Source organism: Capra hircus, chromosome 17, assembly GCF_001704415.2.
Source record: "Capra hircus breed San Clemente chromosome 17, ASM170441v1, whole genome shotgun sequence".
In the NCBI taxonomy this organism is placed as follows: domain Eukaryota; kingdom Metazoa; phylum Chordata; class Mammalia; order Artiodactyla; family Bovidae; genus Capra; species Capra hircus.
Window position 1 is genome coordinate 8,207,448 of NC_030824.1, and position 26,125 is coordinate 8,233,572.

Consider the following 26,125-nt stretch of genomic DNA (forward strand, 5'->3'; position numbering starts at 1 on the left):
CTCTTGGAAATATTTTTATTGGTTCTGAGATAACAGGGCTGAGGCGAGCTGGAACGGGCACAGAGCTAAGGAAGGTGGTGAGAGGCTCTGCCCTGGGGCAGACATGCTGTGTGGGCCCCCCCACCCCAGCCAGCGGCGGCTGGGTCCGTGGCACTCGGCGCCCGGCCTGACCTCTGCCGGCCTGGCATGGTGGCCTCCTCGTTGGCGGGCGCCCCCCCTTTCCAGTTGCAGGAGTCGTGAGTCTTTTTCACAGTGCGGAGGGGTGGGGGTCCGGGGTGGGCACCTCCCCGGGGTGCAGGCAGGCCCCGTCCGCCAGTACATCCTGGGCTCTGGGCGGCGGCGGCGGCGGCGGCGGCGGCGGCGGCGGCAGGGTGAGGCGAGCTCAGGCTCTTCTTCTCCCGCCCCGCGGAGCTTGGCGGTCCTGGAGGGGCCCTGGCGGCCTCAGCGGGACATCATCCGGACAAACTCTGCGGTGCGGGAGGGGCGGGGGGACGGGCGCGGGTGGGGAGAAAGCAGCAGTCAGGGTCCAGGACACTGCCCCCCACCTTCCTCAGATCGATGCCTCCCTCCCCGTCTGTGACCACCGCCTCTGACCGGTGCTGGTCCCCAGTGTCCATCCGGCTTTTTTTTTTTTTTTGGTCTCGCCCACCACGTGGCATGCAGGATCTTAGTTCCCCGACCAGGGATTGAATCCAGGCTCCCTGCAGTGGAAGCGCGGAATCCTAGCCACCCGGATCGCCAGGGAAGTCCCCATCTTCCAACCCCTCTTCTTTGCAGCAGCCAGCAGGATCTTTCTATCTGTAGGTGTGACCCCTTTGAAACCTCTCCCAGTCCCCACAGGACAATGGGCACAACCCCAAGGCCTTCCTGTTCTGGCCCCAGCTGACGGCTCCAGCCTCACCTGTAACTACTCACCCCCCACCAGGAATCCCAGATCCCGGTGTCAGCACTTCAGATGGAGCTGACTCCCCGCTCCTCTCCCGTCTTAGCTTTCCTGCAACCTGTCCTGCTCCCTTCTCTTTTTACTAGACTTTGTGTTTTAGAGCAGTTTTAAGTTCACACCAAAAGTGAGCAGGAAGTCCAGATTTTTCCATCTACCCCCTGCCTCTACACACACACACACACACACACACACCACACACACACACACACTCACAGAGCCTCCTCCATCACCAACATCCCCGAGCAGAGCAGCGTAGGATGTTGCTTATAGATGAACCTATGCTGACTCATCATTATTACCCCATGTCCATGGTTACATTAGGATTTATTCTTGGTGTTGGAGACTCTCTGTGTGTGCATGTGCTAAGTCGCTTCAGTCGTGTCCAACTCTGTATGACCCTATGGACTGTAGTCCCCCAGGCTTCTCTGTCCATGAGGATTCTCCAGGCAAGAATACTGGAGTGGGTTGCCGTGCCCTCCTCCAGGGGATCTTCCCCAACCAGGGATCGAACCTGCGTCTCTGAGTCTCCTGCATTAGCAAGCAGGTTCTTTACCACTAGCACCACCTGGGAAGGCCTGGAGGCTCTGTGGGTTTGGACAAATGTATAATGTCATGTATCCCTATTATAGTATCACACAGAATAGTTTTACTTGCCTAAAAATCCTCTGTGTTCCCCCTATTCATCCCTCCTGCCACGAGCAACTCCTGGCAACCACTGATCTTTGCACTGTCTCCGGTCTCCATAGTTTTGCCCTTCCCTGAATGTCATATCGTTGGAATCACAGAGTACGCAACCTTTTCAGATTTTCTTTTGCTTACTGTGCTTTTAAGTTTCTTCCATGTCTTTTCATCACTAGATAGCACATTTCTTTTACAGTGCTGCATAATATTCCATTGCCTGGGTATACCATAGTTTTATTTATGTATTCACCTAGTGAAGGGCATATTGGTTGTTTCCAAATTTTGGCAATTATAAGTAAATCTGTTTTAGGTTTTCATGTAGATATGAATTTTCAATTCCATGGGGCAAATATCTCTTCCTTCTTTTTCACCTGGTGACTCCTACTTGTCTCTTAGGGCTCTGCTTACTTACAGCCTCCTCCAGGAAGCCTTCCTTAATCCTTGCCACTTTGGCAAAGGTGCCCCCACTGTATGCAACAGCCTGCTGTACTTCCCCCCCAAATGGCATGGACTATACTGTCGGCTTCTCTTTTCCTTGCTGGTCATGGGCTCCTCAAGGTGGGGATCAAGTCTTGGTACACAGCTGGTGTACAACACATGCTGGTAGAATGAATGGGAGATACTGGGCTTTCAGGAAAGAGCTGTCATCTGTGGGGGTTACTACCTGGACACGGGGTACCTGAAATGTTCAGCTCTGGTGGTAGCCAAGCCTTTGGTAGCCAAGCCTCTCCATTGCCACAGTCTCCTGACCTAAAAGATCAAGATGAAGATCTGGGATCTTGAAGGCCCCAGAAAAGGCCTCCCAGCCTTTGGGTTCTGGATGTATTCACAGTCTAGCTCATGTTTATCTTGCCTTTCTGCTCAGCACGCAAGTTTATGGAGTGTAGAATCAGTGTTTTGCTGTGGTTTTTTCCCCCTGTATCCCATGGTGCCTCGGATGGTGTCATGGACAGTGTAATGTATGGAATAGCTGAGATTCCAGGCCTTGAGTTTATGACCCAGCTCTGCTTCTCTGTAAGAGAAGCAAGTTATATTACTTCTTTGAGGCTCAGTTTACTCAATTGTAACGTGAGGTAATAATTGTGCAGTCCCTGGAGTCATTGTAAAAATTAAATGGGATAATACATGTAAAGTTACTTAGTACAGTGACTGGTACATAATAAATGTTCAGTTCAGTTCAGTCACTCAGTCGTGTCTGACTCTTTGCGACCGCATGGACTGCAGCACGCCAGGCTTCCCTGTCCTTCACCAACTCCTGGAGCTTGCTCAAACTCATGTCCATTGAGTCGGTGATGCCATCCCACCATCTCATCCTCTGTCATCCCCTTCTCCTCCTGCCTTCAACCTTTCCCAGCATCAGGATCTTTTCCAATGAGTCATTTCTTCACATCACGTGGTCAAAGTATTGGAGTTTCAGCTTTAGCATCAGTCCTTCCAATGAATATTCAGGACTGATCTCCTTTAGGATGGACTGGTTGGATCTCCTTACAGTCCAAGGGACTCTCAAGAGTCTTCTCCAACACCACAGTTCAAAAGCATCAATTCTTTGGCACTCAGCTTTCTTTGTGATCCAACTCTCACATCCATACGTGACTACTGGAAAATCCATAGCTTTGAATAGATGGACCTTTGTAGGCAATGTCTCTGCTTTTTAATATGCTGTCTAGGTTGGTCATAGATTTTCTTCCAAGGAACAAGCGTCTTTTAATTTCATGGCTACAGTAACCATCTGCAGTGATTTTGGAACCCAAGAAAAGAAAGTCTGTCACTGTTTCCATTGTTTCCCCATCTATTTGCCATGAAGTGATGGGACCGGATGCCATGATCTTCGTTTTTTGAATGTTGAGTTTTAAGCCAACTTTTTCACTCTCCTCTTTCACTTTCATCAAGAGGCTCTTTAGTTTCTGCCATAAGGATGGCATTATCTGTGTATCTGAGGTTGTGGATAATTCTCCTGGAAATCTTGATTCCAGCTTGAACTTTATCCAGCCTGGCATTTCGCATGATGTACTCTGCTTAGAAATTAAATAAACAGGGTGACAATATACAGCCTTGACGTACTCTTTCCCCAGTTTGGAACCAATCCCTTGTTCCATTTCCGGCTCTAACTGTTGCTTCTTGACCTGCATACAGATTTCTCAGGAGGCAGGTAAGGTGGTCTGGTATTCCCATATCTTTAAGAATTTTTCAGTTAGTTGTAATCCACACAGTCAAAGTCTTTAGCATAGTCAATAAAGCAGAAATAGATGTTTTTTCTGGAACTCTCTTGCTTTTTCCATGATCCAACAGATGTTGGCAATTTGATCTCTGGTTCCTCTGCCTTTTCTAAATCCAGCTTGAACATCTAGAAGTTCATGGTTCATGTACTGTTGAAGCCTGGCTTAGAGAATTTTGAGCATTACTGTGCTAGTGTGTTGAGATGAGTGTAATTGCGTGGTAGTTTGAGCATTCTTTGGCATTATCTTTCTTTGGGATTGGAATGAAAACTGACCTTTTCCAGTCCTGTGGCCACTGCTGAGTTTTCCAGATTTGCTAGCATATTGAATGCAGCACTTTCACAGCATCATCTTTCAGGATTTGAAATAGCTCCACTGGAATTCCATCACCTCCACTAGTTTTGTTCATAGTGATGCTTCTTAAGGCCCACTTGACTTCACACACCAGGATGTCTGGCTCTAAGTGAATGATCACACCACTGTGGTTATCTGGGGCATGGAGACCTTTTATGAATAGTTCTTCTGTGTATTCTTGCCACCTCTTCTTAATATCTCTTGCTTCTGTTATATCCATACTATTTGTGTCCTTTATTGTGCCCATCTTTGCATGAAATGTTCCCTTGGGATCTCTAATTTTCTTTAAGAGATCTCTAGTGTTTCCTATTCTATTATTTTCCTCTATTTCTTTACATTGATCACTGAGAAAAGCGTTCTTATCTCTCCTTGCTATTCTCTGGAACTCTGCATTCAAATGTGTGTATCTTTCCTTTTCTCCTTGCCTTTTGCTTCTCTTTTCTCAACTATTTGTAAGGCCTCCTCAGACAACCATTTTGCTTTTTTGCATTTCTTTTTCTTGAGAATGGTCTTGATCACTACCTCCTGTACAACGTCACGAACCTCTGTCCATAGTTCTTCAGGCACTCTGTCTATCTGATCTAATCCCTTGAATCTATTTGTCACATCCACTATATAATCGTAAGGGATCTGATTTATATCATACCTGAATGATCTAGTGGTTTACCCTACTTTCTTCAATGTAAGTCTGAATTTTGCAATAAGGAGTTCATGACCTGAGCCACAGTCAGCTCCCAGTCTTGTTTTTGCTGACTGCATAGAGTATGTGCAGTTAGAGCTGATCACTAATTATGATTATTACTATTTTAAAAACACTTTTACTGCGCATTCGCTATGTGTCAGGTACTGAGTTCTGTGGGAATCTCAGAGATAAAGAAAGTAGGGTTCCTCTTTTCTCCGAAAGTTCAGAATTCAGTGGAGATATAACTAGCACTTAGGGGCCGGTGTGAAGAACGAGGGTAAGCCTGAGGTGCTCTGAAAGCCCAGAAAAGAGGAAGCTCAGTCTGGGGACCGAGGGAAGTGGCCCCACTGCTGGGTCTTAAAGACGGAATAGACTTTAACCCCAGGGAAGAATAGAATACAGGCATCCTGACAAAAAGAATAGTGTAATCAAATGAGAGCTTGGCAGGCTTTTGGATCACCTGGGGTTTTAGGGCGGCGTGTGAGTGAAGGAATGGTGAAAGCCGTGGCCAGAGAGGCGAGTTGTGGACAGATGTTAAGGGGTCCGAGTGTCAGGCTGAGGAATGTGGTGTTCAGAAAATACCTCCATGGATGGATACAGGAGAAGGTGGACCAATAGACATGGAACACAGTGGGTGCGGGCAGAGGGACAGGAGTGGCTAGATGGGTGACTAGATGGATACAGATGGGGACAGGACTGTGCACACAACTGACGGATCCATGGAAGTACGGGTGGAGACACAGGCGGATGGGTAGAGGATAAATGTGTGAACGAATGTTGAGAGCTGCAGATGCATGGGTAGACGGGAGGGGGTATACGGGTAGATGGAGGCACGGGTGAATGTTCAGAACGAATAGATGCCTGGATGGGTAGGTAAGGCCATAGGTAAACGATTCTATGGATAATTATCTGGAGCTCTGTTAGCGGATAAACAGGCACCTGGACAGAAAAATAGACAGATGGATGAACACATGGAAAGAGAGGTCTGGAAAGATGGATGGATGAGTGGGTGTAGGAACAGACGATGGATTAGAGGGGTGGAAGGATGGAAGGGTAAGGGGATGGCAAGTTGGGGCGGGTTGATGACCGCATGGTGGACCCACATGTGGAGGGATGCTCTCTGTGGATGCCCACTCCTGTCTTGGTTCTTCTTCCACTCTCAAGACCCGCCTACCTTCAAAGTCCACTCGTCCATCCCCATTGAGGTCCACATCCCGGATAATCTCTTCTATGTCTCGGTGTCCCACCTGATGACCCAGGAGTTTCCTCATGGCCTCTCGTAACTCACTGGTGCTTATCTCCCCATCACCGTTGGTGTCAAACTAGAGAGGGCACGGAGGAGGAAAGAGTAGCTGCAACAGGAAGACTGTCAGAAGCAGATCCCAAGGTTGAACCCCTTCTTCAGCATCATTGCCCACCCCCACCCCTTCCCCAGAGCGCCTCTCTGTCCAAGCTTCTTCCCCTGGGGTGGGATCCAGAGGTCCAGTTTCCTTTCAGGTTGGGAATTCTAACAAGTCCCCCCGCCCCTGCCTGTCCGCTGTCCACCACTTACCTCTCGGAAAGCATCTCGCAGCTCCTTTACTCCAATCATATCTGCTGTTTCCGCCAGGAGTTTAGGTCCCATTAGCTCCACAAAGTCATCAAAATCCACATGGCCACCCACTGGGGACAGAGGAACAGGCTGGGTCATCCATCTAACCACCACCCACCTCCAACTAGACAACCGGGGAAGCTGTCAGCCCTCCCTGACCTTCCCAGCGACAGGCCTAGGGTAAAAGCAGAGGCCGAATGAGGACAGAGAAGAGACCACGGACAGGGGGGTTATCACAAAAGAGCTCAGAGGAGCGGCCGGGGGCTAACTAAGGGAACAAGTCAGGAACTGGACAGGGGTACAGAGGGGAGAAAGAAACATGAGGTCACAGAGATAGGCAAAGAATTTCAGAGCAGGAGAGAGACAGAGACAAACATGCAGAAAGGCAGAGAGGGGAGCAGGAGTCGTGAGCGCCTGGCCCGCTTGCCCACTTGCCCCCCTTTCTCCCTCACTGTGCAAGTGGAACTCACCTTCCAACCAGCTTTCAGAGGGTGGAAATACAGGAGACCTGCCCCCGGGCCTGCTCACAACACTTTCAGCCAGTGACTGAGCTTGGGGGATAAATACCCAGCCCGAGAGATAGCTCCATGGTGGGCCTTCGACACCAGCACCCTGAGCTCCATCACCCACAGTGGCAGCTCCTCGAGTGCCTTCTGCCTTGGCGCCCTGTCTTCACCCTCCTGCCTCCCTACTCTCTATAGACTCTGTCCTTCCCCTTCTAAGTAAACTCCACACTCAAACCCTTGTCTTCTGGTCTGCTCCTGGGAGGACCCAAAGGGAGACAGAGAAAAACAATAATGATAGTGTCCTCTGTTCAACTCTTACTGAGTGCTAGGTATCGATTATTGGGCTGTTTAGAATATTACAGCCCAACAGTGTCTCGGGACTTCTTTCCTGGTGGTCCAGTGGTTGGGAGTCCCACCAGCCAATACAGGGGACACGATCCCTGGTCTGGGTAGGTCCCACCTGCCGTGGGGCCACTGAGCCCGTGCACCACAACTGCTGAAGCTCGCGCTCTAGAGCCCATGCTCTGCACAAGAGAAGCCACCGCGATGAGAAGCCCACACATCGTAACCAGAAAGTAGCCCCTGCTAAAGGCAACTGGAGAGAGTCCGCGCGTAGCAACAAAGACCCAACACAGCCAAAATAAATAAATAAATTAAAAAATATATATGTCCCCTAAAGAGAAACAGGCTCACAGATACAGAAAACAAACCAGCAGTCACCAGTGAGGAGAAGGGGGGTTGGGGGAAGGGCAACATAGAGGCTGGGGATTAAGAGACGTCAGCTACTCTGTGTAAAATCAAAAAGCCACGGGGATATATTGTGCAGCACAGGGAACAAAGCCAACATTTTACAATAACTTTTAATACAGTCTAATCTATAAAAACTTTGAATCACTATGTTGTACACCTGAAACGAATATAATACTGTAAATCAACCATAAGGTGAAGGTGAAGTCGCTCAGTCGTGTCCGACTCTTTGCGACCCCACAGGCTGTAGTCTACCAGGCTCTTCCATCCATGGGATTTTCCAGGCAAGAGTACTGGAGTGGGTTGCCATTTCCTTCTCCAAACAAAGATACTTCAACTCAAAAAAAAAAAAAAAGAAAAGAAATGCCCAGAATAGGCAAATCTGCTTAGACAAAATGTAGATTAGTGGTTGTCCAGGGCTGGGGAGGGACTTGGGGGTGATGGCAAAGTGGTATAGGACTTCTTTGGTGGAGGGGGCATGAAAATATTTTAAAGTTGATTGGGGTGATGGTTGCACAACTCTGAATATACTAAAAGACACTGAATTTTATCCTTTAATTCCCTAACCAGGGATCAAACCCATGCCCCCTGTGGTGAGGATAAGAGTCCTAACCACTGGACCACCACAGAAGTCCCTGAAGGGAATGCTTTAAGTGAGTCAACTGTATGATATATGAATTATATCTCAATAAAGCTGTTTCCCCCAAAAATAAATGAATAAATAAGCCAAGAAAAATAATAAATAAATAAACAAACATACTCCCAGTTAACTCTCCATTCCACCCCTCATTTTACAGGTGAAGAAACTGAGGTACAGGGAGGGTAAGTGGTTTGCCTGCAGGTCACAGAGCTAGGAAGAAGGGGGAGCTCAGAACTTGAACACCAGCAGAGGACAGCGAGGGTGAGGCCAGGGAGGGAAGGGGGTGCCTGGCAGCGGGACTCACGGTTCATGTTGATCTGCTGAGACAGCTCGATGAGCTCCATCTCGGTGGGCATGTAGCCCATGGTGCGCATACAGTTACCCAGGTCCCGGCAGTTGATGTAGCCATCCTTGTCCTTGTCAAATTCTCTGAAGGCCTCCCTGAGCTCTGGGGAAGAGAAGGAAGGTGGACGTGGTGCGGAAGGAGGACCAGCAGAGCCTCCAGGGCAGAGGCAGCCCTGAGGGGCCCATCGACTCATGCATTCCTCCAACGCCGGCTCCCCAGAGGATGCCCGGCCCTGCACCAGACCCTGTTCGCAGGAAGCAGAGACGTCTCTGGCCCTCTTCCCACCCACCTCCCTCCCCTCATCTTCCTGGATGGCTGAGCAACACCCTCCGCTAAGAGGCCAGGTCTCACCTTCAATCTCCTCTGGCCGCAGAGATCTGTCCTGAAACAAAAGAAGATGTGCCATTAGCAGTCGGGAGCGGCCCGGAAGTCATCCGGTGCCCAGCTGAGGGCCATCCCAGTGGCAGCAGGCACTGGCTGAGGGTGATGGGTAGCAGCGGAGGTGTGCCTGGACCATGTCCTGGAGGGGAAAAGTGCAGCCCCCCCTGTCCCACACACATGGGAGAGGTCAGGGAGCCAGAAGCCCCTTCCAACCTGGGCCCAGAACCTCTGCACCCCTAAGCCCTTATTCCAGACACAAGCATGTGGTCAGGGAACAGAGCTGATCTGGAGGCCAAAACCTGTAAATAAAATAGGGTTATTGGGAGGATCCCAACAGGCAGTAGAGGACTCTACCCAGTGAAACCAGGAGCTCCCCCAGTGGCTCAGCTGGTAAAGAACCCGCCTGCCAGTGCAGGGACACAAGACGCTGGTTCAGTCCTTGGGTCGGGAAGATCTCCTGGAGAAGGAAATGGCAACCCACCCCAGTATTCTTGCCTGGAAAATTCTATGGTCAGCGGAGCCTGGAGGGCTACAGTCCATGTGGTCGCAAAGAGTCGGACACAATTGAGCATGCACACACACACACCCAATAAAACCAGGAAGAGTGGGGGAGAAGGGGGGCTGAGGGGGGCAATGGGAGAAGCAAGAGCTGGAGAGAGAAAGCAGGGTCCAGACAGGCGCACAAGAGGGAGGACAAGAAGGGGCAGAGGGAGTGGAGGCAGGATTAGGGCTGCGCCCTGCTTCCTGGGCACTGCCCCACCTTCTCCAGGTGGGCCCCCATCACAGACCTCGCCCCGTCACAGGACACAGCACAGGACCCTGGGGGCTGCCAGGGTCCAAAGCACACGTCTCCAGCCTCAAGCAGTGCCCAGGTCTCCTTGGGGAGTCGAGGAAGCCCCAGGGTGAGGCATCTGAACAGATGGCAGAGAAGTCTCCAAAGAGCGGGCCCAGAGGGAGCAGGGGGCAGGCTCCGGCTGGTGACGTGCCAGCTGCCCCAGGCCTGCCCAGGAGGGAAACAGACTGGCATGAAATGGATGCGGTGCCCAGCTGGAGATGCTTAGAAGGCTCCAAAACTGGTCCATGGTGCTCATCCTGCCCATATGTCACAGCTCCCTGCCCAAAGGGGCAGGGTGTACCCGCCCTGAGGAAGCTCACACCAGGTGTGAGTAAACCAGTCGGGACACAGACATGTGGGCGTGCCATAGCTGTGCACACAGGCTCTCCTAGCCCACTGGGCCACGGCAGGTGAGAGGTTGCTGCCCACCTGCTCCAAACTGGCCCTAGGGCAAGGGATCCCAGTGCCAGAAAACCCAGGAATCTTCTAGAAAGGGGCTGTTGAGCAACATTTTGCAGGACCACCAGCTGCACAGGAAGGACTCGGCTCTTGGAAGGGGCCATACATGGCAGGACCATGCTGAGAGTGTGCATGAGCTTGGCACAAGTAGTGTGCAGGCTCCCAGGGCCTGCCAGCAGCATTTCTGGCTGAAGCTGCCTGTCTCTGTGAGATGACTGGAAGGACTTCCACTTAAAAAGCCTGAAACCATGCACAGGGAGGGGTTGTCACTCTTTTCTAACGCCTGCCCATTCCTACCTCTATCACCCACTAGCTGTTCTTAGTCAGACTGGGATCTTGAGTGACCACAAAGGGTGCTTTTTACAATGCTCCCTGTAAGAGAAAGCATCAGCAAGAATACCCATGTACCCACATGCAGGACATGCTCCCTGGGACAGGCGACAAGTCCCTTCCCACCCTGCAGCCTCTCACATCTCCAGGATCAGCTCTGCAGCCCCCTCTCTGCTTCTTGTAAACCCAGAACCAGGGTGCAGAAAAGCCAATACCCCTTGGCCATGTGCCTGTGGTGGGAGCTGGTCCAGCTGAGTCCTGGTGGCTGGTCCCTGAATCACACGCTCCCCAGGGCAGAGTGGCAGGGGATGTGGGGCAGAGCCAGGGATGCTCACTGACATGACAGGGAAACCATGAACACCAATTCAGGGAGTCAGGTGGGAACAGAGCCCACCACAGCCCTCACTCCCCAGCTTATGCAGTTGAGGGATGAATTTGACCTCTAAAGTCAGATGGACTCAAGGACAAAGCCCGGATCTGCTGCTTCCTAGATGTAGGACCATGGACAGGTCATTTCCACTGTATGAGCCACAGATTCCTCATCTGTAAAATGGGTTAATACCAGAAACCACCTTACAGGGTCTTTGTTAGCATCTGTGAGGCAAGATACATAAAGTGTTTAGCAGGTGGCATTCAATAAACCCCGGAGAAGGAAATGACAACCCACTCCAGTATTCTTCCCTGGGAAATACCATGGACAGAGGAGTCTGGCCGGCTACAGTCCATCAGGTCGCAAAAGTTGGACACAACTTAGCAACTCAACCACCACCATTCAATAAACCTAACGATGTTTGAATCTGTAACATCATCAATACCCTCCTCTCTGTGACTGTTCAGATATGTACAAGAGGCCCTCCAAGGCAGTGGCCACATGTGACTATTTAAATTGGAATTGGAATCAGAGAAAATTAATAATCCACTTCCTCAGTTGCACTAGCTACATTTCAAGAGCTAGTGGCTACTGGAGAGGGCCGTACTAATTGGAAAAAATGTTTCTATCATCATAGAAAGTTCTAGTGGTTGGTGCTGTGTATTCAGTACTGTTGTTCAGAACACAGGGGGCCCCTGACGCAGGCTCCCTGAGTCTGAATCCTACCACTAATGCCCACCAGCAGTTACTGTGAACATGTTACATGCTCCAACTCAATTTCTTCATCTGCAGATGAGGAGGATAATAGTACCTACCTCTTGGGGTTGCTCTGAGGCTTAAGCACCAAAGCACTGAGCACAGTGCCTGCACATATAAAGTGCTCAAAAAAAAAAAAAAAAAACAACCAACCCAAACCCCAAACAATACCATAGCTGCTATTATCATTTTTTTGCTGGTGGATGTGGACTCACCAGGGCTCTGCAGCCATAAGTGGGAAATTCTGGGGGTCAGGTTCACAAGTTGAGGATGTGAGGTGCATCTGCCGGGGGATGCACACTGCTGTGTACAGAGCCCCTTTTCTTCTCAGCACCTCCTTCCTCATGCCCCGTGAAGCCAAGTCGAATGCGGCTCCACCAGGGCCAACTTACGTACAGGCTGCCTGTTCTCCGCGAAGCCCTTACGCAGGAAGATGCAGGCTGGGCCCAGCAGGTTGTGCATGACCGCGCAGTTCTGAGCCAGCATCAGGAGTGGTCCGGGGAGCTCGCTGCTGGCCGCCAGGCCCTCCTCGCTTGTCTGCACCACCGTGTAGCTGGTCTCCTCCTGGCGCATCTTCAGCCAGCACCGAGCAAATACAAAACAGAGGCAAGGTGTCACCTCTCTGGCCTAGCTGAGTCCTCCGGGCCCCAGCCTGGCTCCCGGTCCTAGAAGGGGCTCTTCTCAAGAGAAGATCTTGAGAGGCAAACACCAGGGTGCAAAGAGCCCTCAGGATGCACGGGGGGCAGGCGGCAAACTGGTCCAACGGACGGAGTCCCGGATCTTTGGCCAAAACGGATGCTGCAGAGAGAGCTGGGTGTGATATCCACTGTGTGGCACACCTGCACACACACACACACACGTGCACAGAAACACACCCTTGTGTGCAAACAGAAGCTCAGAGAGGAGCAGGCAGAGGGAGGCTTCTGTTCATTCAGGGAATAATGTCTTTTCCTAAGATGCTCCCAACATCCCAGCACAATCCTTGGGGCTAAGCTCCCCAACAGACCTCTGATCCTACCCCTGCTGGAACCCACTGGAGGGTAGTGAGGACCATCAGAGCTGGCAGCAGAGCGTGGGCTCAGCTAGTCTGTGAGACCGGAGGTTGCCGACACAGAGGCCACAGCAAACAGAAATAAAGCAGGCAGGTGTGAGAGGCGGGGCCTGGGGTAAGATGGATGCTCTGGGTCCTCTCTGAAGGGACAGCATGACGTAACTCCAGCCTGGTGTTGCCAGACCTTCCGATTTAAAGCACTGGGTGGGCTAAACAAAGCACTTCTGTCGGTCAGCTTCCACCCAGCTTGTGGCCTCAAGACTAGATGCTGTCTCCCATGAGCAATCCTCCTCGTCCCTCCCGCCTTTGCTGGCTCCGTGCCTGGTCCAGGGACCTCTGGAGGCTGAGGCAGGGGCCCTCTGTGCTGACCAAATATAGCCGTGCTCCCTGGCCCCGGCCAACCCATCCTCCTCCCTGATGGTTCCCATGCAGCTATAAAAAGTCAGCACTGCCCACAGACCGTCCCCTTAGGACAACAGCAGCGTCCAGACACAACATTCTCTCCTAGCCCAGCCTCCCCGCCAGGATGCCCAGCATCCCCCTAGGTCAGGGTGGTCTGCTTTCAGCCCCCAGCTCGGATGCCTCCACCCCCAGAGTGAGGAGCTGGAGCCAAACCTTCCAAGGAAAGAGCAGTGAAAACTTAGAGGGCTGCCTCTGTCCGAGGACCTCAGAGTTGCATGTCCTACACATCCATTCTGCTACATTCTCTTCCTGCCAGTTTCCTCCAGCTCCAAGAAGATCACACTCAGGAGAAGATGCTAAGACCTAAGGGGTAGCCTGTCCTCCCAGGTGGACAAGCAGAGCAGTCTCCCATATCTCACCCTGTCCTCATGCTCCTTCTCCTCAAAGCCCCACAGTGTGGGGCTGCAGTCTAGACTCTCGTCCAACTTCTACGCTTCTTCCAGGCCTAGAGAGGAAGAAGCAACATTCTGTTCCTCTAAGGGCAAGCAGCCACACAGACCCAAGGTACGGGACCTCAGTGCAAGGCCTGAGTCCAGGGAGTGCAATAAGGGTCACCCTGGGTAGTCTTAGAACTTGAGGGGTGATCAGGGTCCATTCTGGCTTGATGACCAAAAGAGGTTCAGAGCCTTGGCCATACTCACAGTGGCTACAGGGACCTGGCTAGAGCGAAGGCAGGACCAGAGAGACCTTCTGGACAGAGGGAGCCAGGGAGTCAACTGTGGTTAAGCCCCAGGAAGTAATCTCAGGAGATTTTTGCAGAGAATCAGCCTTTTTGTTTCTGGCTGACTCTCACTCACTTGGCTCAGATGAGCACACCCAGGAGGAGGAGGCAGGAGGCGGCAGGGAACTCAGAGAGGAGCTTAAGTATAACTGGCTTTGGACTCAGACAGTCTTGGGGACAAATTCTGGCTCTGCCACTTGCTCCTGTGTGACCTTGGGCAGGTCACTTCACCTCTCTGGCCTCTGGTTTCCTTCTCTGTCCAATGGGGGATGATCAGGGCCACTCACAGGATTCTGTGAGAGGCAAATGAGCCGTTGCGCAGTGCTTAGAGCATGGCAAGAGCCGAATATGTGGAGTTGCCATGGTGATGACAATGATGATGGCGATGACGATGACGATGATGATGCAACTTGAGAGATGCTGGGCGCCAGAAGGCATTCACTTCTGGCTGCAGAAGAAGTGGAAGAATATTTGCCAATCAGGAAAGAAGTGAGGAGGACAGAGAAAAATTTGCTCCCACGAAGCAAGAACCAGCAATGGCTGGGGAATTTCCACTGAATATCTTGATCTTAACCCAGTCTGGCACCCAGTTGCCCCGGGAGGCAGCTGTTCTTCCCTGGCCAGTGATGGTACCTGACAGCCCAGTCCTGCCCAGCTCAGAGCCTGGAAGAGGCCACCTCTCTCCATCACGAATTCCCGGTCACCACACAGGAAGCCAAGTGGTCAGCGGCCTATGGGATGACAACGTTTCCTGGCACCAAGGGGACATCTCTTGAGTGTGGCAGGGCAACAGGAGGAACCAGCACGCCTCCTGAACTAACAGCTTTCTAACAACACAAGCTAGCCAAGACTGTGCTCCCTCTCATCAAAGGTATTCACAGAAGGAGGAGTTGAGTGAGGAAGCGCTGGATGTGGTGGGAGAGGGCATTGCCTAGTGAGTGGAAATTTGGACTAAGATGACCTGTAAGGTCAGGTTCACGAATCTATGAATAACAGCTCTGACAGCAGGAGAAAGAAAGAGGCAAAATTAAAAGCAAAACCCTTGCTCTAGATTCATACAGATCAGGGTTTACACCTCAGCCCGGCTCCCAGTCAGCGGTAGCATCTCAAGAACACTCTTATCTTTGAGTCTTGTTCCTTTCTCTAGAAAATCGGCAAGAGAACCACTAGGTGGAAAAGAGCAAATGAGATAACAGATGTTGGAGATCTTGTAGATATTCAGGAAAAAGCAATGTTTACTATTTTTTTTTTTAAGAAATGAAACTGATGTAATATCTATTATGATCTTTTGCCTTATTCCGCGGACTCAAAACCTCTCTTATTTCCTTTTCCTCATCCCCCTTCTCAGAAAATTTATGATTATGATTGTGATGATATGATTTTATGATTGCAAATCATAAAATTATGATTATGATGCTATTAACACTAGCTAACATATACTGAGTACTCCATCCCAGGCAGTGATCCCAGCTCTTTCTTTAGGCTCCACAATCACCTTAGGAGGTAGATGTTAGGATTTCCACTTGATAGACAAGGGAACTGAGACCCAGCAGGGGTCAAATAACTTATCCAAGGTCACATGGCTAGAAAGAGGAGACCTAAGGAGTCTGAGTCATGGGTGGGGTAGGACAGAAGGACAGCTCTTGTTCTTTGAGTTCACCTCTTGAAGGTCTGGACAGAACTCAGGGAAAGGGCATTCGCCCGAAGGTCCTCTAGACTAATTCAGATCCATTTCTACTTCTCTGCAAGAGTGTGGAGGCCACGTCTGATGCAAAGAACTCTCCTTTAAGATGACAGATGACTGGGGGCGGGGGATGTGCACAGAAGAAACAGTCCACCCTAGGAAAGATCCAAGGAACAGCTAAGATTAAAAGGAATTTGATGTGAGCAGCTTAGCTAAATGAGGAAGAAGATGAGCAGAAAAGCTTGAAATGTCCTAAATTGAGAGGCTGTCAAACTAACAGAGGGGGTAGGAACGGGTTGGGGGTGGAGGAGCCATTAGCTAACCTGAGACCTTGGATAAGTCACTTAACCTGAGTGGCAATCAAGTTCCTCCTCTGGAAAATTAAAGAATTGGAGGAAACCATCCCTCATATTTCTTCTTCCTTTACGAAATATCTGTGGATTTCTTCTATGGCCTGACTACAGAGGGCCAGAAATACAGGCAGAGCCCACCTAAAGCAACATCCTACAGATGTAAGCCCAGGCTTGCAGGAAAGATGCTTTGAAGGTGATTCTTTGCTTTCCAAAAGGGATTCTTGCAAAAGGATATTATCCCGGTGTATAAGCAATGCACCCACTACAGAACGCAATTGACAGACACCTTTGCTGTATACTCCGTTTCTCAATGGAAACAACCCTGGGGCTCTGAGCCAGACTGGCCCTATTTGTGAGTCTCTGACCTGACTCAAGAATTCTCAAGGGTAGAAGGGGATGTCCGGCTTGTTTCCTCTCAGTAACAATGGGATCTACTTCAAACCCCACAACTCTGAAGACTTTAGAGACCACCAGAGAGGGTCAAAGTCCCTCAGAGGAAAATAACGAACCCCTTCTCCACTACTGGGAAAGAACCAGCAGCGGCAGGGTCAAAGTCCAGCTTAACCCTCTTCTCATCCTACAGATCCTGAGGCATTCTGTCCATGCACATCCTAAGGACCCTACCTGGTTTCTTTCCTAAATCTTCTGCAAATTCCCAAACACAGGCCCCCATGCAGCTCTAAGTCCCAACTTCAGCTCAGAGCCCCGGGACACAGACGACTGTGATAGGAGGGAATGCAGAGGCAGGAACAGGGAAGCAGCCCAAGATAGAACCCACAGGAAGGGAAGCGAGCTTCAGACGTCCACCCTCTCCGCCCCCAACCTCTGGGACAGATGGCAGGATGCCCGAATCTCCCACCCCAGGTCTTAAGAACTCCAGAAACATACCTTCCTTGAGAGATTTCTCAGTGGAGACTTGACACAGTTGCCCATCCTAAGCTGAGGCAGCCCCTTTCCGGATCCCTGGGTCCATGAAGGAGGCTCCCGGGGGCTAAGAGACCTGAGTCCCGGTCCCTGACAACCCCAGCCTCCCTCTGCCTGCGCCGTGCTTCCTCCAAGACCGGCTGAGCCCTCTCTCCTGCGCGCGTGCTCTCTTACTCGTCTGCCTGTTCCTGCTCCCTGATTTTTTTTTTTTTTTTTTTGGTGGATTGTGTGTGTGTTCGTGTGTGTGGGTTTAACTTTCTGGACACTTTCTTAAGGAGATGAAGGCAGGAGGGAAGAGTGCAGGCACAGAGAAAATCGCCTGGAGAGCTGATGGCAGAGTGCAGCCGAGCTGGAGAAGGCTGTGGGATCAGCTACATGAGATTACAGCCGAGTCCTCTCCCGGTTCACTCCCCTTCCCTCGGCCCCTCCCCTCCCGCTGTCAAATCTGCAGGGAGATTGCCTCGGGGAGGGGAGCCCAGAATGGCAGCTGCAGCTGGGAATTAGGCCAGCAGACCCAGAAGGGGAAGCAGGCTAGTTTGGGTCCCCAAATCCACGGGGCCTCGCAGCTCCCAACCTTATGTGTGCAGTCTCTCTCTCCCTCTCTCCCTCTCTCTCTCTCTCTCTCTCTCTCTCTCTCTCTCTCTCTCTCTCTCTCTCTCTCTCTCTCTCTCTCTCTCACACACACACACACACACACACACACACACACCCAAGGACGAACAGGCATCTTAATCGCCCCCCGGCCATCGCAGCTAGATCCAGAGATGGCGGCTCCAGTCGAGGCCCTGGAGATCTTATGACGACTCTCCATCACACTCCATTTTTCACACTTGCCTCCTCACTGAAATGGGATGAGGCTTCGGGGCTGGAAGCACAGTTGAGCCAACAGCAGCTCCTTCCGCTGATTCCCTTCACCGTGTGCGGTCTTTCCGACCCAGGGGAAATCAAGAGCCGGCCCTGAGGGGGTCCTAACCGAGGCAGTGCTGGCCCAGCAGGCGTGAGCGAGCGAGGGCGACGAACCTTCTCCCAAACCCTCTGCCTGACCCTGATAGAGCATCTTTCATCGGCTCCCTTGGGCCGCAGAGCAGAGAGGGCGCCCTTTGCAAACGGGTCGTCACAGTCCCACGAATGGAACTTCTTAGGTAGCCGGCACGTCCTCGTCCCTCCGGGTTCCAGCTTTGACGTGAATTCATCTCAAGCCTCAGATGTCACCATCGAGACCTACAGCCCGGAGCCAGATGACCCAGGAGAGTCTATATCCACGTTTCCCTGCACCCCTGCTTTTCTCAGCAGGGGGCACCAGAGACAAGCTGGGACGCCAAGCTCCTTCCAGGCCCTGATGCGAAAACCCTTCCGCAAATCACTCTAAGAGTTTCAGTCCAGAGAGGGTCCTTTCGAAGGATTTTTTTTTTTGGGGGGGGGGTCCAGTTTTGGGCGGCTGATCAGAGCTCCCGTTAGGGATAGATGGGTGGGGACGCTGACCAGAAGCTGCCACAGGCCAGCTCCCAGGAAACTGGGAAGGCAGGTCCCTGGGTGGCTCTTGACAAATGGAATGGCTTAGTCAGGGGTCATTCAGCAGCCCGTTTGGCCTCCAGACGGGGATATGGAGGAGGAGGGGCACCCCTGAGGACACAGGAGAAGCCTGGAGTTGGGGAGAGGTTGTTGACATCTAAAGGGTAGGAAAAGGGAGTGAAGATACTTGGGGGAGGGGGAGCTGGTATGGGAAGAGCCAACAAAAATGCCTTCTTCAAAGACCTGTTTCTTGGAAGCAAAGCGTGAAGGCAGGGTTGTGAGAAGAGCAATAAACTCAGATGAAAGGGAAGGGTCTGGAGGCCTAGGATGAGTCCCGGCTCTGCCGGTTTCTAAACACTCACCTGGCAGGGCTCAGTTCCCTCACCTGGTTATAAGATGTGCGTGACACAGAACAGGTACTAGAATGAGGAATTATTAACATGGAAGGAGGAAGTAGCATTTGTCCCATGTGCTTGGCTCTGGAAATGTGGTAGGAACAAGATACATACAGTCCCTGTTTTTAGATTTGATTCCTGGGTCAGGAAGTTCCCCTGGAGAAGGGAATGGCAACTCACTCCAGTAACCTCACCGGGCAAATTCCATGGACAGAGCAGCCTGGAGGGTTACAGTCCGTGGGGTCACAAAGAGTCGGACACGGCTGAGCACCTAACACTTTCACTTTCACTGCTTGCAGGGAGCTTACATTCTAGCAGGAGGGCAGGAGATACTAAAGAGCTATCAACTTACTGAATCACAGTTCAGGTCAATGCCATGAAGGGGAAACACAAACACTCTGAGAATGTGAGCCAGAGGGATCTTAGTGTTGGGGGATCAGGAAAGACTTGCACACAAAATCTAGAGTCCTGCAGACTCTTTTGAAAAGCTAGGGCTTACCACGGACCCCAGAGGGGAGATGAGTTAGGCTCCAGGTAAGGTACAAACCCAATTCGTATGAGCTAAATGGATGGATATGTGAAAAGACTGGACAGGGTGAAGCAGGTGCGTTCTCAGTGCTGGCTGCAGACTAGAATCACCAGGGAACTTCCCCGAAGATGGTGATGGAATAGGTGTAGGTGAGCCCCGGGCACCGGTGTTGTTTAATACTCCAGGTAATTCTAACCTCCAGCCAGTGTTGAGAACCACTGATCTAGAGGTAAAGAGTTCAGCATGCGGAGTTGCACAGACCTGAGTTCAAATCTTGCCCTGCTGCCTACCAACCATGTGACCTTGAAGACTTGTTCATCTTTCTGAGCCTCGGTTTCTTTATTTATAAAACGGGTACTCTAATAACCTTTCCCTGGTAGGACTTATGAGGAGTTAATGAGATCACGCCTGCAAAGGGCTTGGCATAGTGCCCAGCACCTAGAAGGTGCCCCTTTCCCTGCCCAGCAGCCTTGGTCTAGCAGGGACCCCACTAGGTCAGACCTGGTGACTCCTGCCCCCTGCAGGCCAGTCCTGGGCACAGCACCCATTTGTCAACCTTGGGATATGCTTCTGTCCTTGGAGACAGGAGACAGGACTTCTCCCCCTATGGAAAAGTCCGCCTAATTTGAAGAAATACCATCCTTCTTTAGCAGAGGGGGTGCCAAAAGTAGCCTGGGGGCTTAACAGAAGAAAGGGATTCGGGATTCAAACCCAGAGCTCGCTTAAGCTATTTTAGGTTGGACAGATGGGGTGGTGGTGGTTCTGCATGACAAGAGTAGCTACTGATCTTGACGAGGAAGATGGCTTGATCTTCCACAGAAAATTTTATAAAGGGCTGAATGGTGGAGGCTTCCTTAAGGAGCAAAGCACATCACATGGCCCCCACCTTCCCATCCCTATGCACTGTGGCAGCAGGCCTGGGCCTTCGGAAGCCACACTTAGAGTTCTGGAATGGGATAATAGGATCAGAGGGATGAGAAGGATAAACCCATTGCTGATTATTCCTGATTAGGAGGGAGGGTGGCTTTGAGCCCTGAGCAGTCCTAATGCCAGCATTTGAACTTGGGATGGCAGCCCAGTGTTAAGACACTTGGGGAAAGCTGGGTTGTAACCTGAGAGGTGCTTTGTGGACGCTTCTGACAAACAGGAAACACACTTCTGTGACTTTCTACCAGTCGGTACGATGTGGCACTGGCAGACTGGAGAGAGACACAGCATGTCACAAGTCCTGCCTTTTACTTTCTCTGTGACCTTTAGTCAACCTACTTCCCCTCTCTTGAGCCTGTCTCTTCGTCTCTAAAATGAGGGGAGATGATGCTACATTTCACAGTTTGCTATGGAGATAAGATTATGAGAAGATGCTTTGTCCATTGTTTACTGAGCTCTAAACAGAGATCTAAAGTGCCAATGTTGCTTCTGCAAAACCTACAAACTAACACCAAGACACTCGTATCATCTATGCTGCTGCTAAGTCACTTCAGTCATGTCCGACTCTGTGCAACCCCATAGATGGCAGCCCACTAGGCTCCTCTGTCCCTGGGATTCTCCAGGCAAGAACACTGGAGTGGGCTGCCATTTCCTTCTCCAATGCGTGAAAGTGAAAAGTGAAAGTGAAGTCGCTCAGTCGTGCCTGACTCTTAGCGACCCCATGGACTGCAGCCTACCAGGCTCCTCCGTCCATGGGATTTTCCAGGCAAGAGTACTGGAGTGGGTTGCCATTGCTTTCTCCCGTATCATCTATAATCTATGTCAACCACAAATGGGCCTTCTCTTCCCCTTTCCCAGGCCCCAGAGAAAAGCCACAGGGGCTCCCAGTCCTCTAAGAGAGCAGTGGGAAGTGACCTGACTGGGAAGGAGTAAGTAATACACCCAAGCTGTCATCTTAGGCACACAGGCCTAGTGAACTTAAATCTGTTAGGACCCAAATTGTCATGGTCTGTCTCCCTCATCTTAACTATGGGAACTAAGAAACTCTAAAGTCCCATCATTCATTCATTCATACATTAAATATCTTTGTTCCTGTTATGCACAAAGCAGTCTAGGAACTGGGCTGGCCTACTCGAATCAGAAGAGAGGTCCCTATAGTTAGAGAAAGGGGAGGGATGGGATGGATCTATGGGTTTTATTCATATTTGCCTCCTCTAAAGAGGTGTTTCTTCCCAAACTTACAATAAGGAACAGAAAGACTATTCTTTGGGTAGCTTTTTGGACTTCCCTGATGGTTCAATGGTTAAGACTGTGTGGTTTGTATTGCAGGGGGAGCAGGTTCGATCCCTGGTGAGGGAACTAATGTCGCACATGCTGCACAGCCGAAAAAAATTTTTTTAATTAGTTTTCCAAGACCCAATGCCAAGAGTTGCCTGTTTTGAGTAACTTTCTGATACCACAACTTCTCTCTAGGCAGTTGGGTGGTGCGCCGTTAGCTGGCCACAAAGAGGATACCAGGGAAGGTCCTTGGTTGTTCAGCTCCTTCCTTTAGTGGCCTTCCTCACTTGGCTCAGAGACAGCTTTCAGACTACGTTATGCAGGCCCTCATTTTGACAATCATTCTATTAATAATAATAATAACAATAACATGAATGAAGCCTGAGCCCTTTCCCAGCACCCACTCTGAGCCAGGCCATTTGGCATCCTTACCCTTATATAACCCTCATAAGAGTTCCGCAAGGTAGTTTGTTGTTGTTGCTGTGGTCAGTCTCATTTCTGAATGAAGAAACCCAGACGAGAGAGAGAAAATAACAGGCCCAAGGTCACAGCAGTGGGAAGTGACATTGCTGGAGTAGGAATCTTCAGCTCTAGCTCCCAAATCACCATTCCATGCCTTAGCCTCAAAACCACATGCTCTCCCTGCAGGCAGTAAGGACGCTCTGTGAGGTCACTGGGAGAACCCTAATTCCTGTTCCCCCTAGTGAGGGAGTCTATCTTGATACCCTCAGTGTCACTTTGGCCCCTGGCCCTCCCTGACTCTGTTACAAATGGAAACAAGTTCTGACACAGCCCTTGGTAGTGAGTCAACAACAACAATAACAACATCCACAGACCCTTGCTCTAGGCCAAGCTCTGCATATATCTTCATATCCCTTTTAATCCCCCCCTCCCCCGCCAAACCCATTGAGATACTGTGTGTGTGTGTGTTCAGTCATGTCTGACTCTTTGGGACCCTATGGATTGTAATCTGCCAGACTCCTCTGTTCATGGAATTTTCCAGGCAAGAATACTGGAGTAGGTTGTCATTTCCTTCTCCAGGGGATCTTCCCGACCCAGAGATTGAACCTGAGTTTCCTGCATTGGCACATGGGTTCTTTACCACTGCACCACCTGAGATAATATGATTATCCCAAATATGCAAATAAGGAAACAGGTTTACTGAGGTTAAGCGATTCACCAAAGGTTAAAAAAAAAAAGAACTTGGGAGACATGAAAAATATATTTCCCCAGGGCTATATTTTGCCCAAAGCAGATCCTATCTGAAAGTTTCTATATTCTGAACCTCATTTCCCTTCTCTTGGTTCTGACCTAAGGACAGAAATCTCCATGTAGAGAGAAGGGACAGAAAGACTAATTCTTGCAGGAGACTGGAGACTCTGACACAAAGTCCCAGGCTGGGTTTTGTTGTTGTCACTGTCGTTGGAGCAGATGTCTTAGAGCCATCAGCAAGAAGCCCAGACTGGATGTGCCCAGCTTTAAAGAGAAAGTCGGCAGCTCCAGAGGCAAGAGCTTCCAGGGGGAGGTAGTAAATATTTGATGGGACCTTCCAGCTCCTCCTGACTCAGGTGACCCTGGTGACATTTCAGAACACTGGACTGGAGAACAGCCTTCATTTCATGACTGAGAAAGTGAAGAAAGAAAAGCACATGAGCTGAAATGCTCTGTGTTCACAAAGGGCCCAGGCAGGCAAATTCTGCAAGGCTGGAAAGAAAGGGCTCCTTTTCTAAGAACGAAGTCGGATCACTGGCAAACTAAATAACCAGAAAGTGTGTGATCCTCAGTGACCTACCCTTCCAAGCTTCTAGACTGCTAATCTCCAAAACAGTCAGGACCCCGCTACCCTCTCCACTTTCATCTCCATAGTGCCCAGCAAACATCTGGACAAAGCAGGTGATCAAAAGATATTTGATAAATGCAACCGATAGTTGTCACCGATTCAACTGGCACGGTATCCCTTTCGCAAGCCAGCCCACTCCTGCCCTAACACCTGACACCCCCTCAGTCATACTGTCACAGCTCTGCATCCACATCTCTACTCTGGAGAAACTGCTTCCAACTGCCTCAACTAACGAGGGCTCCTGGCAGGAACAAAGCCAGACTGCTGCCCTATCACACCACCACCGCAGCCCCGCGCAACCCGAGCCTACGTGCAGCCGCCTTCATGTCAGACCTCCACCGGCATCAGCCGCAGCGGAGTAGTATTTTGAAAAGGAACTGTGCACATCTGAAGCAAAACACACAAGGCCTCCTTGGAGTTCTGATCCAGCCTGGCAAGCCAGGAGCTTGAAACGGCTTCTTTACGCTACATCCCAGCAGAGAAACGCACAGGCCCGCCCCCACCCTCCATCCCCCACACACACCATATGCAAACACCCTGATCACATCTATGCATTAAGCCCCTCCTGAGCTGCCGCAGAACGGTGTCCACGCCGTGCCAAAGTGTTCGACTTAATTATGGACTTGGAGCTAGACAAAATCCTGGCTTCGCTAGGGAGTTCACAGGTCCCTTTCTGCTGAACCTCTCCCCAGCACCACGGCCTCTAATTGTAGATCTGGATTATGACTACAGGGCCATTTCTAAAGGGCAGGTACCCAGCTGCTTGGGGCTCTTGAGAGAAAAGAAACAAAATGAGCCACTCGTGACCCCTTAGCGACCTTTCTGACCCTAGAATGCACACTAACTCAGACTAGGGATCTCTGGGTGTTCTTCCACGTCCCACAACTCGACAACTGCCCGCTGCCATCCTTGTGGCATTCCTAGATGACAACCTCCTTGAAATACCCTCAAAGTTCCAGTTTGAGCCATAGTTCTTACAGCCCTCCATGTCTACCCACACACTTCTCTTTTCTAATTTTTTTTAGTTCTCCTAACTTTTCCCAGGTCTTTGGGGCCACCACAGGCAATGTCTACGGTCCCTCATCGCCTGACAAGGCTGTGTACCCCAAAGTCCCCTCTCTTGACCCCCAGACTCCATGCTCATTCATTGGTCTTCTCGGTCAGAGGCCAAAAGAGTGGGTTTGGGGCCACCTGCTCGGAGCACCCTTCCTTGACCCCTGCAAATTTCCAGGCGGTTTGTGGAGGTCGCTCCTTTCCAAGACTGGCCCGTTCTGGCAGGTGGAGGGAGTCTAAGCGGTGGCGCCTGGCCCGGAAGAGGCCCGGAGCGTGGACAGCGCACAGGGTGCTGAATCAGGCACGGGGGAGGAGGAGGCGCGCGGACTAGGGCGCCAAGCGGCGGGAGGATCAGAGGAGCGTGACCTGGGGGCCGCGGGCAGCGGGAGGAGGGCTGTGGGCGCGCAGTCGCGGCAGGGTCCCGAGCGCCTCTCCAGGGAGCGGGTGGGAGGCGCGGCCCTTACCTGGCCGAAGGCGGAGCTGAGCATGGGGCGCAGCTGGTGGAGGAACGGGTCTGCCTCGGACGCGGCGGCTGGAGCAGAGTCCCCGCGACCCGGGGCTCGTAGTGAGCCCCGGAGGCCGAGCGCCGGGGACAGACCCCGTTCCTCCCCATCCCGCCCGCGGGCCGGCGGCAACGGCGACGGCGGCGAAGGTCGGGACGCCGCGGCCGGCAGCGCCTCCCGGGGCCTGCAGTGCGCCTGGGGGAGCCCGCGCCGGCTCCCCCGCGCGCCCTCCTCTCGCGGCGCCGGCCGGCACAGGGGCCTCCGCGAACTGGGGTCCCCGGACGGCGACGGCGTGCCAGGGCAGGGGCCGGGCAGCCGGCGACTGGGCAGCACTGGCTCCCGGGCAGGGCCGTGGCGGGGAGCCCGGCTGCCCCCGCTCGCCGCCGCCGCCGCCGCCTTCAGCAGAGACGTCTTGGACTCGCTTTTGGCGATGTGCGAGCTCATCGCGGCGGGGCCCGCGCTCGCATGGCCCGGCGGGGGCGGCGCGGTGCGGCGCGGCGCTGGGCCCCCGGCGGGTAGAGAGCGGGGCGCCCGGCGGGAGCCGAGCCCGAGGACGCGCTGGAGGCGGGCGCCGTCCCCCGGCCGCTTAAATGCGGCCCCGTCGCCGCCGCCCATGTGACAGCGCAGCCTCTACGCCCGGAGCCCCGAGCTCCCCGGCGGCTGGCGGTGCGAATCTGGGGGGGGCCGCCGGCTGTCCCCGAAGAGTCCACCCCCGGCTCCCCGGCGGCCCAGGTACAGCCGCGCCCCGCCCCTTGCCCCGCCCCGCGCTCGAGTAGCCCCGCTTCCGGGCGGCCCCTGGCGGCGGAGGGGGCGCTGCGGCGCGGAGTCGCACGCGCGAGGGAAGGGGCTCGGCGACGGGCCCCAAAGACGCCCAGACCTTGGTGGCGCCGGCAGTGCCCGGGAGGACGCCCGGAGGTTCCCAAATAACCCACAACCGCCGGAACCTCCAGAAATGCTGGCGGGGTGCACTGTCCAGGGGATACAACTTTCGAAAAGATGACGAGAGAAGTAAACTCGAGACCCAAGGAGGATGAAGGCAGGCTGTGTATGACACCG

General features: G+C 52.1%; 1 protein-coding gene across 3 annotated transcripts; it reads right to left on the bottom strand.

Moving 5' to 3' along the window:
- CABP1 (calcium binding protein 1) lies at window positions 1-25,771 on the bottom strand. Of its 3 annotated transcripts, none has more exons than XM_018061124.1 (7): window positions 25,031-25,771; window positions 12,234-12,410; window positions 9,058-9,088; window positions 8,665-8,808; window positions 6,429-6,538; window positions 6,051-6,198; window positions 1-467 (listed from the first exon to the last, which is right to left on the bottom strand). In XM_018061124.1, the coding sequence occupies exons 1-7, from the start codon at window positions 25,682-25,684 to the stop codon at window positions 442-444; spliced, it is 1,290 nt and encodes a 429-aa protein (XP_017916613.1). In that variant the 5' UTR covers window positions 25,685-25,771; the 3' UTR covers window positions 1-441. The 3 variants fall into 3 exon arrangements, with proteins under 3 accessions (XP_017916613.1, XP_013826253.1, XP_017916614.1); XM_013970799.2 differs by lacking the exon at window positions 25,031-25,771 and adding an exon at window positions 16,997-17,642; XM_018061125.1 differs by lacking the exon at window positions 12,234-12,410 and having other exon boundaries at window positions 25,031-25,750.